Genomic DNA, 17,326 nt, shown 5'->3' with positions numbered 1-17,326 from the left:
TTAACACGTCACAATTAAATTAATTTTTTAACAGCCTATAAACACTGAATAATCAGAATTTGCAAAGTAACTAGTAACTACATGTATCAAATAACTGTAGAGGTGAGGAAGTATAAAGTAATTGAAGTATTCAGTACCTGAAATTTTTATTTTAGTTCATTCCATCACTGGTTGTTCAACATTTCGACACAAAGAGTTTCATTTTTACTGCAAATGAATATCGGTCCTAAATATCAGTTTTCAGTCTCCTTGATCTCTAATAATTGGTATCTGTATCGGCCCTGAAAAAGCCATATCAGTCGACCCCTAGTACACAAGCCTTGTTATATGTATTATTTAAGATTTCTTTTTCCTTTTATGCCCTCAATGATGTGACAATGTTTCTCTGTGGTCTCTGACATGGTATCTAATGTTGATATTTTTCAAGGCATTGTTCCGAAGGCATTTTATCAGTACAGGCTGACATTAATAGCACATTATTAAAGGTGCTATTTGTAAGAAAAGTTGATTTTGAGTCTCATTCCCAACTCGTCAAAAACTGACGCTGGAGAATGGCAGCTGACCCGTCCTACAATCCAAATGTGTCAGTTTTTGACGAGTTGGGAGCGAGATTCAAAAATCAACTTTCCTTATAAAAAGGACCTTTAATAGAAATAACAACATCCCCTACCTTCATTTTCAGATGTTGGACATGACACCTGTAGAACCAGCTCAAATGTTCTTTCTGGATTCTCCCTGAAAATGAATAAATAAATAAAACACAGTTCACTCAGGGGGAAATCAGGGGCAGGCAGCTGTTATTACACACAATCATGGCCAACAAGTGTGCAGTCCACATTAGCACACATGACAACTGCACTGGATTCCATCACATGTGCCTTTGGTATATTTGTAATCACATAATGGAGCTGTCCTACTTTATGTGAGTCACACTGTCAATAGCCAACTATGTCAATAACAGCACGTTAGCTAAAGCTGACAGTGGCTGAATGCAAAGAATGGGAAGTTTTCCTATCTCTGACAACATATCTGGGCAAACTTGCTCGCTGTCGTGTCCACATGTAGCCTATTTAAAGCTGTGTGCTTGGCTAGCGGAGCTGCTAATTGGTGGTCAAGCTAGCAGACAGAGCAACAGACTGACCCAAATGCTGTCGAGCCAGCTGGCCTGGCTGTTAAACCCACTGCTGGAGATGGCTCACATTACGCCAAACATTCCTTCGTATTTCACATTCAGCTGCGACTTTGACGTTACGTGGCTGCCCGTGCCGCACGTTAGCCGCTAGCTCGACGGTTACACGTATGTACGAAGAGGCGACAGAGGTGAGACATGAAACTCGGAGGTCTTACTTTATTCTGCTGTCCATGGTTTAGCTACAGCATCGCGACAACTCCGTGCGGTCGGCGGCTGCTCTGCTCTGCTGCTCTGCTCTGCTGGCTGTCTGTCCGAGAATATTTCCACCTCGTCCTCCCTCAGTCCCAGCCGTCACTTCTGTATCTGCCTTATCTGACACCGGTCGAAAGCAGCCGCGACCACATGCTTGTCGGTGGGATAGTGTAGTAGTCTGCGCCGTCCTCCGGCTGTTAACGAAGCCTGGATCCTCCGCTTCAGCACCACGGTGTTTATTTCCCACAACAAACGCCACTCCAGGAAGTGCTGTCAAAGATTTGGTGACGTCAGCGCGTCAGATGAGCACCTTGCTGCTTCCCTCTGCCTGCGAGCATCTCTCCCTCCACTTTAAAGATGAGCAACACACAGCAGACCTGAGCCGTGTGATTCATGCTCCTGATGAAAAACCCGTTTCCCTCCGAGACTGTATTATTAGTTCAATAACTGTGGCAGCGGTAGCCTTCAGCAGTGGCTCCCAAAGTGGTGTCCTGGAACCATCAGGGGTCAGTGTGAGGGCTTTCCAAAATGAAGAAGTAGTATAAACCAGTATTAATAGATGTTTTTTTTTTTTTTGTCTGCTCCAGGGCTGAACACATTACAACATGACACATCATCACCTTTTAAAGTAGTTATGTTCCGCATGATAGTAAACAGTTGGATGTTTATACATCCAGAAGCCACCGAGCAACATTAAGATTCATTTGGAGTCAAATGTAGCTCAATATTCACTCTCTTTTTATCTTCACCTACCAGTGAGGGAAATATCTGCATCTTTAGCGGCTGTTTTGTTTTATGTCAGAAAAATGCTGAATATTAAATCTGATACTTATTTGTACTTGTACTTTTGTTACTGAAGTACATTTAATATTGGATACTTTAAAGGGCCGCTTTGTAGTTTTGGAGAAACTCTGAATTTTAATATTTACAATATTAATGAGGTAATAATACAAACTCAGAAATATTTATTTTTTCCATAACTGAATAAACTGTTGTTTGAGCTGTTCTCAGAGGAACTAAGATCCCCAGAAGACTGTTTGAAGCTAGAAAAGTGGCAGGGTCCGCCAAATATAGACATATAAACAAAGTAAAACAGTATGAAACTGTTGTCCTTTAAGGTCAGTTTGTTTATTCAGTTTATTCAACCATGAAAACAGAGAGAGTTTGTTTATTTAGTTTGTTTAGGCATTAAAAAAATCAGCCAATGAAGATCTTTCTCTTCAGATTAAAATTTCTTTCCCAAAACTACATCGTGCCCCTTTAACTAAACTTAAGTACTTAAGCTAAAGTATCATTTGTAGGGTAGATGGATGACTATCACTTTTACAGAGGTAATATCTTATCACGATATCTTTATTTTTACCCATGTAGCCAATTACTTTGAGTACTTTTTACAACACTGCCAAACAACAAATTCATTTCTGTCCACAACAGGTTAAGACGGCCATGACCTCAGTGTGAGTCACTTGCATTAAAACCGAGCACAGAACTTGTGAAGACAGGCCTTTAGCTATCTAAGGTGTAACAGAAGTGCTTACTAGTAGGCCTCACTGATTACCACCACTGAAGTGCCTTTGAGCAAGGCCCCAAATGCTTCAGTGCAGCCAACAGATCAGACTGACTGGCATAATTATAGTGTGTCATGTGTAAATGCTACTTATGCTAACCACCTTAGACGACAGTGGTACATTAAATAAATGCTGAAATTGCAATACATAACTCAGTTACATAAGCTTTTAGATGATGAGAAACTCACCGTGGCCCACACGCACACACACACACACACACACACACACACACACACACACACACACACACACACACACACACACACCATGTATAGAACGGGCTGACTGTATGTGACTAGAATCTGCTTCAGGACTCTACATTAAACACATTGCTCATGAATCAGCTGAGTCACCGACCTCTTAAAGGGGGAATCCACCCTAAAATACAATTATTTCTACATTTTTGGGAATTTGCATGAGACGAGTCCTTCTTTCAGCTGTGAATCTTTATTAAGTTCAAAGTTATTTCAAAGAAGGGCTGTCACAATATCAGATTTGTACTACATGATTATGTACAATTACGGCCGATGTACGATTTTATCGCAATATCTCTCTCGAAATTTTTGGGGAAAAAGTGCTAGCAATCAAATCAATCTTTAATTTTGTTTACTGTGTGTTTTGTCTCTTTTCTTGGCAAATAAATTACCCTCAAAATACAAGTGTAGGGAGGTGGAGAGAGTCTGTAACCATAACTATAAAAAAAATAATAATCATAAAATTTGCTCAATTAGCAGTGAAAAGGCAACCAGATGAATTTATATACAAAAGATACATAAGGCCGAACATCTTCACTAGATTCTATCAGATGATATTGTCATTTCTTTCATGTTTATTATTAACTCAACATCAATATTACATTTTTAAATATCATGGTTATCGTGAATACCATGATATAATATCTGAACCAGAGATTACATGAGACCATTGAGTCAGTAACAAATGTATTGTTGGTGTACCAACTCCCTTAAGTGACACCTGATGACATAATCAATTAGCAACAAGATGCTCTTTATTTCTCTTTTAAGGGAAACATTTGTCTTTTTATAGACGTTAACTCTACAGTCCAAAGTCACAGATATTCAGTGTGATTTAAATTCTGTTTTAGGGTGGACTTTCCTTTTATTGTTTGCATGTTTAAGCAATATTTGTCCCATGGTAAATTGAAACCAATGACTTAGATGTACTTCTCTCTCCTCTCCAGAGAGTCTGTCTGGATCACAGCCAGATTTCTTCAGGCTGACTGGAAGGTAATTAAGTGGCAGCAGACTGGGGCATGCTGTTTCAGGCATCCGTATGAAATGATAATGGCAGGGCTGCTGCCTTAACATGAAAAAAAGAGGAAAAAAAGCAGTACGACACACAAAGAGACACATACATAAAGCTCTCATGAGTCTTGGGCATTGGGAACCAGGGAGGTTTCACATTTCAGAGAACTGTAAACAGTAAACAGTCCCAGATTATATTCATTTAAGGGAAGCTAACACGGAAAAAAGAAACAATACAATGTCTCATTGTCCTTCTGTGGCCCTGACAATACATTTTGAGGGTGGCTTCAAACATTTGACTTAGCTGAGGTGCACATGATTTATCTTGTTGAATTGAAACGTCACTCACAAGAAAATGTACAACGAGAGCTCCCTGTGTTTTTTTTCAGTTTGTGAATGTGCGGCAGGCAGTTGAGTTATTACAAACGCTGCTGCTGGGACTGCTGCAATGTAAATTCAAAATATCTGCATTATCCAACATTTTCTGGTTGCTTTTGCAGGATTTCATTTTTTTTTTCTTTTAAGTCTTTGTACATAATGTCTCTCATTCTAAGTGTGCATATATTTTTACCAGTGATGTGTAATTTGTCTGTGGGTAAATTGACCCCACAATGTCAGTCTAAAGACACTTGTCAGGTTTCATTATCCAGAATTCTGTAGTAGACACATCATCAGAGGTGGCTCACAGCGATGGATAACCTTGAGAGGACTCATTAATGTCCACTCATCAACCTTTCAGTGCTTTGTCCAAGTCGCTATATTACTTGAATATTATGGAAAGTGTCTTTGCAGTCAAGGAGAGCCTTCAGTATATGGCATAGGTATTAATAGAGGAAGTGTATTCAAGCAAAATGTATATTTATTTAAGTATCGTAAAATGGCATTCATCATATTACATACATTTTTGGGGCTGAAAATTTCCAATATTAATATATTGACTGATACACTTTTTTGAAATGATCCCTCAAACATGTTTAGCAAACACTGTAACAGAGGAAGGATATAATACACTTTAACAACAAACTTTTCTTTTCTAAAAACAGTAAACTTCATAGGTAATTTAATAATTATGAACTATGAATACTACAAGCATATTTTCATGCATTATAATCTCTATAAACAAAGAGTTTTATCAGACAACATATATGCTGATACCAATTTACAAGGGCGGATATTACATTTCACTGTCTGGGGGGGAATAAAAACAACAGTTTCTCAAGAGAAGTTCCTGAAGGGGTCACCAAAGGTGCCATCAAAAGTACTGTTGCATTTAATGTATATGGAGAAAATGCGGATGGCTACTATTGAATCATACCAGATAACTGAAAGGCAAATAACTTCCAACACACTCCCACAGACTGCTCCACAGTCGTATCAGCTATAGAGGGGTACAACTTTCTGTTTTTCCCAGGAAGGTATTTTCACGTATGCCAATATGCCACTATTGGTCGATAGTATCGGCCAACCATTATATCAGTCGTGCTCTAATACTTACTGAAAACAAATCACTTTTTTTTCTTTTTACCTTGTATCCTTCATTAGTGTAGTGTAGTGTAGATATCAGTTAATCCTTATATCACCAGGGTTAAATCTGATTTGATAAAATCAGACTGTGATTCAGTATATATATTTAAATATATCACAGCATGATAAAACCTACACTATCTGCATGTAAGATGTGTATTTCTCAATTTGGACGAACTGTCCCTTTAATTAGTATCAAACTGATGCAGCGTTTCTTTTCAGAGGAAAGTACAGTAATGCGTCCTTGAATGCTCAAGAGAATGGATTTTTGTCTCTGTTTGATTTTTTCTGATCAATAGGTCAAGTATTTGTCACTTTAGCATATTACGTTTTATTTACATAGCACCTTTCATACACAGACGTCACAAATTGCTCCGCAAACTTAAGCAAAATAAGTTTCAAGTTTATTTCATTTATATAGCACTTATATAGCACGGGTTTTGCACCAAAGTGCTTCACAAAGACAGACATGTGTATAGACGCATAAAAACATATATGTGTATAGTAAGGCAAAAAAAACAAAAAAACAAGCAGGTTTAACCAGGCAAGCATAAAAACATGAAGGTGCATAACAAATGTTAAAGAAATATAGCAAAATTAAAACAAAACACTGTAAATTATAATTCAAAACCAAATGAATCTGATGAAGACGTAATGAATGCAGTGATAATGACTCTGGGATGATTATTTCCTTCATTTTGTGGATTTGTGATTTCTTTTTGCCATGTATCCTTCATTAAGTGTAGATATTAGTCAAGAGTAGATATCCTCATTGCACCAGGATTAAATCAGATTTGATAAAATAAGATCATTACTTGGTATATATACTTATATATATCACATCATGAGAAAACCAATACTGTCTGCATGTAAGATGTGTATTTCTCAATCTGGTGAACTGTCACTTTAATTAGTATGAAACTGGTGCAGGGTTCCTTTTAGAGAAAAGCATTGAATGCTTTATGCAAATATGGAAATGAAAATGTTAGATTTTTGCTGATCAGTATCTAGTGGTCAAGTTTTTCTTTCATAATATGTTTTTGTTACACAGCACCTTTCAAACACAGAAGTTGCTCCACAAAAGAAATAAAGACGAAAGGCAAAATGAGTTTCAAGTTGATTTCATTTATGTAACACTTAAACCAAAGCACCAAAGTGCTTCACAAGGACAGACACGTGTGTATACACACAGGCATAAAGACATTTACACAACAATGTGAACTCTAATTCAAGATCAAATGAATCTGATAAATTAGATGTGGATTTTTGATTTGTATTTTTTATTTTTTTTGCCATGTATCCTTCAGTGAAGTGTACATGTCAGTAAAGTGTAGATATCAGTCAGGAGCAGATGTCCTCATACCTCCAGGGACTCCTGGTGGCTGCAGTGTAACAGCAGGGGCGCTGTGTGCGCCAGTGGGCCAGTGTGACGAGGTGGTCACATGGCACCAGTGTGTCTGGCGAAGGAGGAAGTGCAACACATTTCTGTGCAGGCAAAAAGTAAACATGTACCATAGACGATCTTTGATAAGAACTAATGATATAATTATCATCACTGTGTTTAATTAAGAGATGGTTTGATTTATGTGTGCACACAGTAGCCAGGAAGGAAGAAACGATGTCCAAGTAGCTCAACTTCCCCCCGTTTCTAACCCAGACAGAAGTTTCACAGGAGCATGTTTCCCCAGAGTTGCCCGGGTAAAGCATTTGTCAGCAGATTGATTCTCCTCCATGTTCAGTTTAATAAACGACTTGTTACAATGTCGATACCGAAGCTCTCGGAAGAAAAGTGGACAGCGAGCGGAGGCAGCTCGCAGATCAATGCAGGCAGGAGTGACGCGGTGACGGGCGGCAGGAGCGGCAGCGGCGCGGCGGGAGGAGACGGGCGGGCTGCGGGAGAGCTCGCAGAGGAGGAGCTCAGCATCCACACGGCGCACACAGAGGCGTGTGAGGTGAGAGCGATCACTGCACAGACTTGAAATCCAATCACGCCGTGTTGTTCAGTTTGATTACCGCAATTACGCGTGATTAATTAGAGCCAGGCGTTCCGGCATGCTGATGGGCTGGTCGTTATGTTGAGGTGAATTACATAAGTGCAGTGGAGGGGAAGCCCTTCACAGCCTCACATTGAAAGTGTGTATATGCACGACAACAACAAAAATCATTCAGTGTATTACTGAAGTAGAAGTATCAGTCAAGTGTGTGTAAGTTAACCACTTTTACACATGCTAATTATTATATACTCAAGATTTAATGTAATGCTGAGTTAATTATTTAGGCTGGTTATCATGTGAACAGCATTTTAATGGTACTGCTAATCTCACTGTTAGGCGACATGCTCATATCTTTGTATGTAACATCTGCAAATATTTAATATTCATAACATGACATTTCTCTCTGGAATTAAGTGTACTAGAAGCTGTCTATAAATTAAATTGTAACTCTATTAGTAATTGAGTGAATGTATTTAGTTTTAAACTGTTTATATTAATGAGCACAGTTAAAGGTGCAATATGTAAGAACGGGGGGAGGCACAAAGCACGTGCACTAGATACTTATGGTGCCTTCCTGGTTAGCGCCCGGCTAACTTGAGTTGGGATAAAATCATTTAATCGTGTGACCCTTGTAGACTTTCCAAATGTTATTGGGCCGAGTGGCGGGGGTTGTGACACTCATAAAAATTAACTGTCGTATTACAGACGCTTCTTTCACAGTGTTCGCTTATGGGGAAAAGTCATTTTGGGCCACAGTGCACGTGACGAGGTAATTACACAGTTTAGCCACTGCGAAAACTGGCTTCAGAGCCTGGCGCTCCTCCTGGGGGCCTGGTCCATAGTGGTCCGGACGGGGAGCTCGGAGCGCCGGGGGAAGTGACGGTGTTTACACCTCTAATACAATACAATAAGATAAAACTTTATTGTCCACCATCGTGGAAAATTGTCTAGCACAGGAGCTTTGGACCAAGACAGGCCGGGGCTTCAGAAGAAATCTTTGCAACACAGGAAATAGACGTCAATATGTCAAAACTTTTATTTCTTTGCATTCTGTTGATTATTTTAGCTGGTTTAAACTAAGATTGTGACATATTGCACCTTTAAACTATATGAACACAATAATACAGATGCATTCTGCCATTAGTGATTAAAATTACAAAAAAGTTGGAAAGATTTTTAGCCCTAATACAATATTTAATATTTTCTTTACCACATTTACCAGTGCAATGTATTTTTATATATTATATATTAATGTAATGGCTGCAACTAGTAATTTATTTTCATTATCAATTCATCTGCCTCTAATCTTCACAATTAATTGTTTGGTCTATAAAATGCCAAACAATTGTGGAAAATGAGTGACGTCTTGCTTCTTTCATCCAAAAACCCCAAACACTCTTCATTTACTGTCATAAATTACATGTCTTTGTCATAAATGACAAAGAAAATAAGCAAATCTTTACTTTAACCGAGCAGGAACTTGCAAGTGTCGCACATTTTTGCTTGAAAAATGTCAATGAACAATGAATCGATTATCAATAGTCAACTGATCGACTAATTGACCAATCGTTGCAAATGTTTTATATACTATTAATGCATGATTTTTGCGGATCTTAGTAGAAATCAGGATCATCATGTCAGACATGACTGAGGTACAAAAAAATATTTTTTTAAAGGGGCTCTATGTGACACTTTGCTGCAATTTTCATGTATTAATCACTTTTTTATTGGCCACATGTGAGCGGATTGTAACGTGACGTGAAAAATTAGATCTTCTCCGTCTCTCTCGGTTGCCGATACCAACTTGTGGACGATTTGTTTAAGTTGTTAAATGCTGCTGGCCTGTGGTTTTCTTTGTGAAGGACTCGGGTCGGATTTTCCGCGACATTCCAAAGGATGTGACTTTACGCCCGTTCTCGAGTGCCTCGTCTCAGTGCCTCTCTCACTCCGCTAACAGAGAGCAACAGTAGCTAACGTTAGTTTAGAAACGTTAAACTAACGACTGGCTTCCAGCACATCACAGAAGCTCCACAGAGCCTCTTTAAAGACCACCATATTTACATTTACATATCTAGCGACGGAAAACACTCCCGGTGTCAACGTCGATTCCACAATAAGCCAATTATCATCAGTACAGATAATACCGGACCAGTAACACCATTGTTTATTGAAGCTAATGTCAGTCAGAGTATCATCGTAGCAGCTGTGGTGCATCTCCAGAGCCCGCCTGTCCCCAGGGCAAGGGTCCCTGTGGGTCCTTTGCAGAGTGAAATTTTACTGTAACTTTAATTACTAACAGTCAGTATCAGAGAGACTGTGGGTAGATGAGGCGTATGTGTTGCAAAAAAAGCTGTCAAATGGTAGCCTGAAGATATTTTAGGAAGATTTTTGGAACAGTTTTCTTCTAATTTTACTCAGAGACATACAGTGCTTTATCTACAGACCATGTCAAATAAGTAGTGGTGACAGTTGCCGTTGTCAGATCCATCACATTCACCAAATCTTACTTGCTCTTCCATCAAACAGAGCCGGTGAGCTCTGTGCTGATGACAGTAGCGACTAGGAGTCGTGCGCGTGCCTTTAGGCGTATCTGCTGTAAATATTGTGCTTCTGAGTGTGGATGAAATTGAGGCAAGTTGGCCGCGACCTGAGGAGAGCGGTAGGGCCTGGGTGGGAAAAGCACAATACAGAGGGGGCCCAGCTATGCCAGCTTCACTATGTGCCCCTGCAATGCCATGTGAAATGACAGGCCGTGTCACCGAAAGGCCCGGGGCCTTTTTCCCTTTGTGGCCTGTCAAAGCTCACCAACTAGTGGGCTCTCATTTTGAAACAGACTGAGAGATGACATTTTCTAACTTCCTCGGGGATGGCACGGGAGCGCAGTGTTTTTCTCGTGCAGAAGGTGTTTGTGTGAACGATGAACAACGAGTCAAAATAAAAGGAAAAAAACGATTGTGTCTAAAATATGTTTTTAAGGCATCTTACAAATACACAGTGAAAACTCAAACTTATTACAGCGCTACCAGTTGATTAATCAATGCAGATTCTAACCCACTAAATTGCACAGAAAAGGACAGCACTAATTAATTAGTAACATCATAAGAGGTAGACCGTCTTACATCTGTTTCTATGCTTAGAGGTCATCCATTTCCTCTTCTCCTCGACCCAAAGCAATCTGTCTCTATGTATATGTTCATATTCAGTATTATGCTCGCGTGTATCTGTCTGCTTGGGCGTGTATATGCACTGTATATGGTTATGTATGCGGGGGTCACACACCAGCATACGTGTTTGTATGTCATGCTAATTAAATAATAATATCTTCATTATGTTCAGGCAAAGAAGCAGATGTATGTCGACCCTTCCAGTGGGTACAAGGTGTTCACAGAGTATGCCCACCTTCAGAGAGGGAAATGCTGTGGCAGTGCATGCAGACATGTAAGCTCTTTGTTTTTCTGTTTCGCCAGGCTGTGTTTTTTTTTCCAGTTAACTCTATTTTGTTGTCGTGCATGTTTTTGTTTTTCATCCGACCTTGTCTGTTGCGTTTTTTCCTGTCCCGTCCTCTCCAGTTCTTTTCTGTTCTGCGTCCTGCTTCAGAATGATAATTAATACTTAAGACAGTATTAACAGAGGGCCTGGACAAATGTTCTTGTCCTCTGTTAGGCGCTTCTTGCCTGAAACAACACATTAAAACAAGAGTATGTGCCCAGCAGTTACGAACATCTCCACATCAGCTGTCCATGGTGCTGAAAAGGGGATGGTAAATTAATTTAATTACGTAATAGGGCTAATTTCACTGTATGCTTTTAGCTTAAACAAATGAAATGACAATGTGCCTTGGTGTTCAGTCATTACTTAGCTTTTGCCTTGGTGCGTCCTCTATGATGCATATTATTGGGTGGATGTAAGAAGGTAAACTCGTGTTGGTTGATTCACCTGCTGCTGATGGCAGATGTTGCCCATAACACAAATTATGAAAAAGCTTCAAAGTTTGAGGTGATGATTTGTAACTTCCTGTTCCGTAAGAGACTGAATTGCACCTGTTCATGCAGGTGTAAAATTACACACATGTATTAACACCATGTTAACAAAATTGGCAGTTTTATAACACCTTCTCTCACAAAGCAACACAACTAGAACAAAGAGAAAACAGCAATCTGCAAAAGTATTTTTTTTTTATGGCCGATGTAGTAGCTCGTTTACTCAAAGGTCACACAAACAAGTAAGGATTCAATTAAAATACAGGATCAGATTGATAATAAAGTTCAGTGGAAGACGATGTGTTCAACCCCAGGTTCCCAAAACGCCACATAAAACTTTATGAAAACTAAATGTGATCATCAATTGAAAAAACAGTATAAAGACAAGGTTTTTAATGTTTTACATTATCGATTTAAATGTTTTTTTGTAAATACAGTTTATGCTGAACTGCACCAAAACCACCTGTTTGGATCATTCCACAGGTAAACAGGTTTATTGGTAACAGGTGATCGTATGATTGGGTATGAAAGGGGCATCCTCGAATGGCTCGGTTGACACGACTGTAGAAAGGATGCTACTACATGGGCTCAGGAACACTTTGTCAAACTGTTGTTTATTAACACAGTTTGTTTTCAGGTGATTGCGTTCTGTTTGTATTTGTTTTACACAGCCTCAACTTTTGGTTTCCTTTTGTAGCTATTACTAATTTGACCTATGAAGGGCTCAGATATGGATCTGTTATTAGTATTAGGGTTTGGTGGGCTTGATTTATAAGCGTCGCTTATGTTGACATAAACACCACGTATAGTCACAGATAGAATGACTTGTTTTAATATTACATTATATTAGACTGATTTAAAGATCAATGGAGAAAAACGCTAATCTAGTTTACGGTTACTCCTACAGGTGCTCAGACTTTGCTTCTGACCTTTTTGAAGTTGAATCGATCTTTAGTTTTTTACATCTTCATGGATAAGTTCACCCAAAGATATAAACGCAGTCCTTATCTACCTCCCCTTAAGCCAATGGAAAGTCAGGTGAAGTGAAGCAAACAGTGTTGGAGCAAGCCCCCATCTAGTTCACATATTTAGGAAAATGCTGAACAGTGTTCAGTGTTCCTCTGAAGCGCCAACAACTTTTTTTGTGGACCACAAAACCTCACCAGACTTTCCATCAGCACGGGGGTGAGTAGATAATGACTGGATTTTCATTTTTGGGTGAACTCATCCTCAAAGTTGCAGCCACTTTTGTAAACACTGTAAACGAGGGTAGATATAGATGCAGAATGGGCTCCAGGATCAGATTAGACCTCAGCTACTTTAGGAAACAGTTCACTTCTGTCGTGTCCTGGCGACACAGCGTCCACTTCCTATCCTACAGTATACCATCCTGTCTCGTCTCATCTCCCGTCCCGCCGTGCCTGATCCCGTCCCAGCCTGTCCTCTCCTGTGTCCTTTTTAAGCTCGGCTCCTCCGGCGCGCGTTGCTCTGTACACATGTCCACGTCTTGTTCTCTGTGTGACTGAAGTTCTGCTCCACATGCAGCCGTTTAGCACCATTTAATTATTTCATTTTTTTCCTCCAGTGTCCATATGGCCAAGTCAACGTGAAGGACCCTGCGATGAAGAAGAGATTCAATTCTCTGTTTTATGTATAAGCCTGACGTGACGAAGGTAAAACGCCTGTGAAGAGTGGAACCCAGCGTCAGGCTTTGCTTATCTTCTGCCTGTCGTTATTTGGACCACTTGAGAGTCATTTTTTAGCAGTGTACGAAATGATGAAATATGGGTAGTGTCTGTGCAATACCTTCCTGCAATGAATCACAACTATTCTCAGGATTGTTTTCATTCTCATAAGACAGCCAAGTAGGAGAAAAGGATTTGTTCACTAGAACCTCATGTAAAATAGTCTTTCATCACATTTTGGTTGTGCTGTGTTTTCCTGACATGTTTTTTTTCCCCCTCCGATGTCCAATGAAATGCCTTGAGCTTCATTTTTTCGCTGCTCTTTAGGAGTATTTAATATTTTGTGGTATTCCGCTCCTCTGATGCATTTACAAGGGTTGTGGGAGTATGGAGATGAAAACTGAGAGAGCATTTTAGATCTTCGCCCTGAAGATAAAGGGCATATAAGCGAAAGTAACCGCAGATAGTCAGATGGAGTCTTGTGCTCTTTTGCTTTGCATCTCTTGTTATTTTCCCTCCCAAATGTACGGCTGCATGAATATTAGCATCATTTACACTCCGCAAGTGCTCGACTGAACTGTCTACCTTTGACTGAAACGCTGTGTTGTTAAAAATAGGCAGGGGCCAAGGGTCAGCCCTTACACTTGGCTGCTCTGCTTTTACACCACTTGATGGAATCAGGCTGTTAACAAACATGCCATGGACATCAACAGCACTCCTCCCCACCGGACTCGCAGCTCAGCCTCCTGGCAACACTTGGCTACGGCGAAGCTCCCCGCGGCTGCTCTCCTGAGCTGCAGCCTAATGAACTCCTGGGCCCTCTCATCCCAGCACTGCAATAGATCAGCTCAGGCTTAGACGCACACATGCATAGGCAGGCTTACTCCGTCAGAACACCCTGTGGCTCCTAATAGGCCAATATAGAATAAAGGTTGCACTAAACACCGCTCTGTAGCCCACAGTAATAGTACAAGGTAAGGTCAAGTGCTCATGCAGCACTACCTGTGCGTGCAAGAGATGTTGAGGAAAGATGTGGCACTTGATTTGTGATTTGTGAGTGCATGTGGGTAGGCAGCGCGATGCCTCCGGGCGCTGGCTGTGAACCTGCCACACACACTCGCCTGTCTCCGCCTGATTGGGCAAACAGCGTCGGGATGAGAGGATGTGTCTGCCGCGGAATCCTGCTGCAGCCGCCTACTGGCGCGGCCACAATTTCTCCTCGGCAGGTGGGTCCCAAAGGCAAGTGCTTAGTGATCGGAGCAAAGCCCTGTGAGCGGCTACAAGGAGATTCATGATCCCAACAGTGCTGGGGAGGACAGGTTCTCGGGGACGCGTCGTCAGGCGGGATGAGAGGCGAATTTATTTGGTGTTATTCTAAACCGAGGCAGCGGAGCGTGCGGCAGCAACATTTCTGCAGCGGGACGGTGAAGGTGTCACACTCATCAAGTACCTGGGCCCGCTTGCCTGCCGCGGCTCTGCGGGTTTTGCCTAGGGACTTGTCTGTCACATTAAAGTAGATGCATTGCCATTCAGGGCCTCGGCGGTCCCGCAGCCTGACCATGAAATAGGCCAACTTTCATGTCTGCCTCATCCCTCCACGTCTTCCCAATCCAGTGATGGCACAGTTTGATTTTTTTTTTTTTTTTTTTTTTTCTTATCATGTTCTTGTCGAGCAGTTGGTGACTGAGACACAAACAGCACAGCAATCTCTTCGACAGATTTATGGAGAAATTTACTAGAAAATCGAACCACAGACATCCAGTTGATCATCGTGTTAAAGGTGCATTCTGTAGAAATTTTAATCAGGAGAGAAAGATCTTCATTGGCTGTTTTTTTTAATGCTGAAATAAACATACTGTCTTTGTTTTCATGACTGAATAAAGAAACTGGCCTTAAAGGTGCTGTTTGTAAGACAAGATGATTTTTGAGTCTCATTCACAATTTTTGGAAAGCTTTTGGATGATTGGTCAGCCGCCATCCCAGAGTGTCATCATTTGACGGGTTGGGAATGAGACTCAAAAATAAATTTTTCTTGCAAACAACACAATTTTATACTGTTTAATCTTGTTTATACGTGGCGGACCCTGCCACCTTTGTAACTCTAAACCTTATTTCCGTCTGACAACAGCTTGTTTATTCAAAAATGGAAAAAATAAATATTCCTGTGTTTGTATTATTACCTCATTAATATTGCAAATATTACAATTCTGAGTTTGAATTTCATCTCCAAAACTGCATAGAGCCCCTTTAATATACATAAAGAAACAGTCTTAGTACATTTTCTTCTCTTGTGCCCTTGAGTATGACATCACTTTTTACACAGTGAGAGCATTTAACTAAAAGTCTGATCAGACCAGTTTTGTTCCCTGATTCTTGTCTTGCAGATAAATTGTTTGTGATACCCAGTCTTTGATTAATTTATCAAATTTGATTTTATCTGACAAGCTTATAACCTCACCCAGAAAATGCCTCAGTCAACCTCACTCACTCATGAATTCATTTTGTTGAATTTGCCTGTATTATGCAACACCAGCAGAATGATGAAAAATGAAGAAATTTAAAGTTTTATTTCTCAATATAAGCAGATATGTAAGCACACACACACACACACACACACACACACACGGTCATATCCCCTCAGTGCAGATGTGCTCCCAAGTTAGAACAGCCGAGCAGACGTGAGGTGTTTATTTCAGGCGTTTTGGACTGAACATCTCTGACCTTCAGCTGGAGCATATGCTGTGCTGGAGCAGAGTGGCAGCTCTATACCGTGTGCCTTTCTGCAGGACGGTGGCACTAGCCGCAGAGAAAGAGAGAGCTGTCCAGTTTGGATCTGTGACCAGACAGGCTCTAGTCACAACCAGTTGACAGGCCAAGCAGCCCCTCCTCCCTCAACCCCCCTTCCCTCCCCTCCCCTCCATCTCACACAAGCGCAGCAGCCCTGCGGCCAGTGGACCCAACCACAGTCAGTTACAGTGTCTCCATCACTGTTGGCCAGACCAGCCAGGAACTGACATAGGCTTGGCGGGGAAAAAAAACAACTTGAGTGTCAGCCGTATGATGGCTGAAAGGAACATCAGTCTCAGCAATTGGCCGGGCACTGCTTTGTGCGTGCGTGCACGTGCCGAGACGTGCACGCCCGTCTTGATATTCAAGCAGCATTTGAGCAGCCCCTACATCAACGTCTGGTCGCTCTACACAGACAATGTCAGCTCGCCTCGGGGCAGCAGCCTCCACAGTGGTCATATGGACAACCCGATCCCTGTGGTAGAATTAGTGATAAAAAACACACATGGCCACTGAGTGACAGTCAGGGCACCAGATTCCTTTGGACAGACAGGGCTGCAAATAGCACAGTGGAGCAGTTTCTCCCTCAGACCGCAACTGGTGGTCAGGCTCATGCCAGGGCAAGTCGTAGCGGCCAGATGAGCCCAGATAAAAGGAGAGTCAGGGGCAGTCACAGGCACCTAAGTGCCCGAGGAGCACTTTGGCCTGTTTATTCCCCTCCTGGTTTTGACTCTTTGCAGTCATACACTTAAAAGACAAGTGATGTAATTGCCTTTTTTTTTTTTTTCTTGAAGCTTTTTCACTATCTAACCTCTTCTTTATTGTGTTCTCTCCTGTCTTCAATGAAAGGCTTAAGTAGGAAGAAAGAGAGTGTTTGACAATATTAATCCAAGCGTCACCTAAACTACCGTGTCTCCTCCAAAAAAAAGCCGCCTTGCCCCGTAAGGTTATATAGCGATAAAGAACATCCATCTATTATGTTTCCATGTCCTTTCTAGTGTGGCCAGATATGGACTAATATGCGCACCATTCCCCAGGAGGATACTCTGTCCCCAGAGGAGATGGAGGGGGGTGGTGGGTGGAGGTGGCGTTGTGCTGTTGGAGCCGTTCTGGAGGCAGGGAGGGGAGGCAGGCAGCAG

The 17,326-nt window shown here is 41.2% G+C and overlaps 2 protein-coding genes across 4 annotated transcripts in view; one reads left to right on the top strand and one right to left on the bottom strand.

The window, feature by feature from the left end:
* The window catches only part of dennd1b (DENN/MADD domain containing 1B), a 114,927-nt gene extending 113,109 nt beyond the window's left edge, over nucleotides 1-1,818 (bottom strand). Inside the window, exons 1-2 of one of the 3 annotated variants that reach the window (XM_084354561.1) lie at nucleotides 1,348-1,818; nucleotides 671-735 (exon numbers count right to left, since the gene is read on the bottom strand). In XM_084354561.1, the coding sequence (XP_084210687.1) occupies nucleotides 671-735; nucleotides 1,348-1,364 (82 nt within the window). In that variant the 5' untranslated portion in view covers nucleotides 1,365-1,818. The remainder of the gene's footprint in view (nucleotides 1-670; nucleotides 736-1,347) is intronic. The other 2 variants (XM_084354560.1, XM_084354562.1) reach the window with 2 other exon arrangements.
* On the top strand, nucleotides 1,535-15,573 carry cUnh1orf53 (chromosome Un C1orf53 homolog; the record flags this gene model as incomplete). The annotated part of the gene is made up of 7 exons (XM_084354153.1): nucleotides 1,535-1,540; nucleotides 1,824-1,890; nucleotides 4,154-4,199; nucleotides 7,340-7,439; nucleotides 7,517-7,693; nucleotides 11,072-11,173; nucleotides 13,301-15,573. 7 exons carry the CDS (start codon nucleotides 1,535-1,537, stop codon nucleotides 13,370-13,372), a joined length of 570 nt encoding a protein of 189 aa, XP_084210279.1. The 3' UTR covers nucleotides 13,373-15,573.
* Nucleotides 15,574-17,326: the final 1,753 nt, after the last annotated feature.

The sequence above is a fragment of the Pagrus pagrus genome (genome assembly GCF_965226575.1).
Source record: "Pagrus pagrus genome assembly, chromosome: 6".
Classification (NCBI taxonomy): Eukaryota; Metazoa; Chordata; class Actinopteri; order Spariformes; family Sparidae; genus Pagrus; species Pagrus pagrus.
The sequence above is the reverse complement of the archived record's forward strand: the minus strand, read 5'-3'. Positions and strand labels throughout refer to the sequence as shown.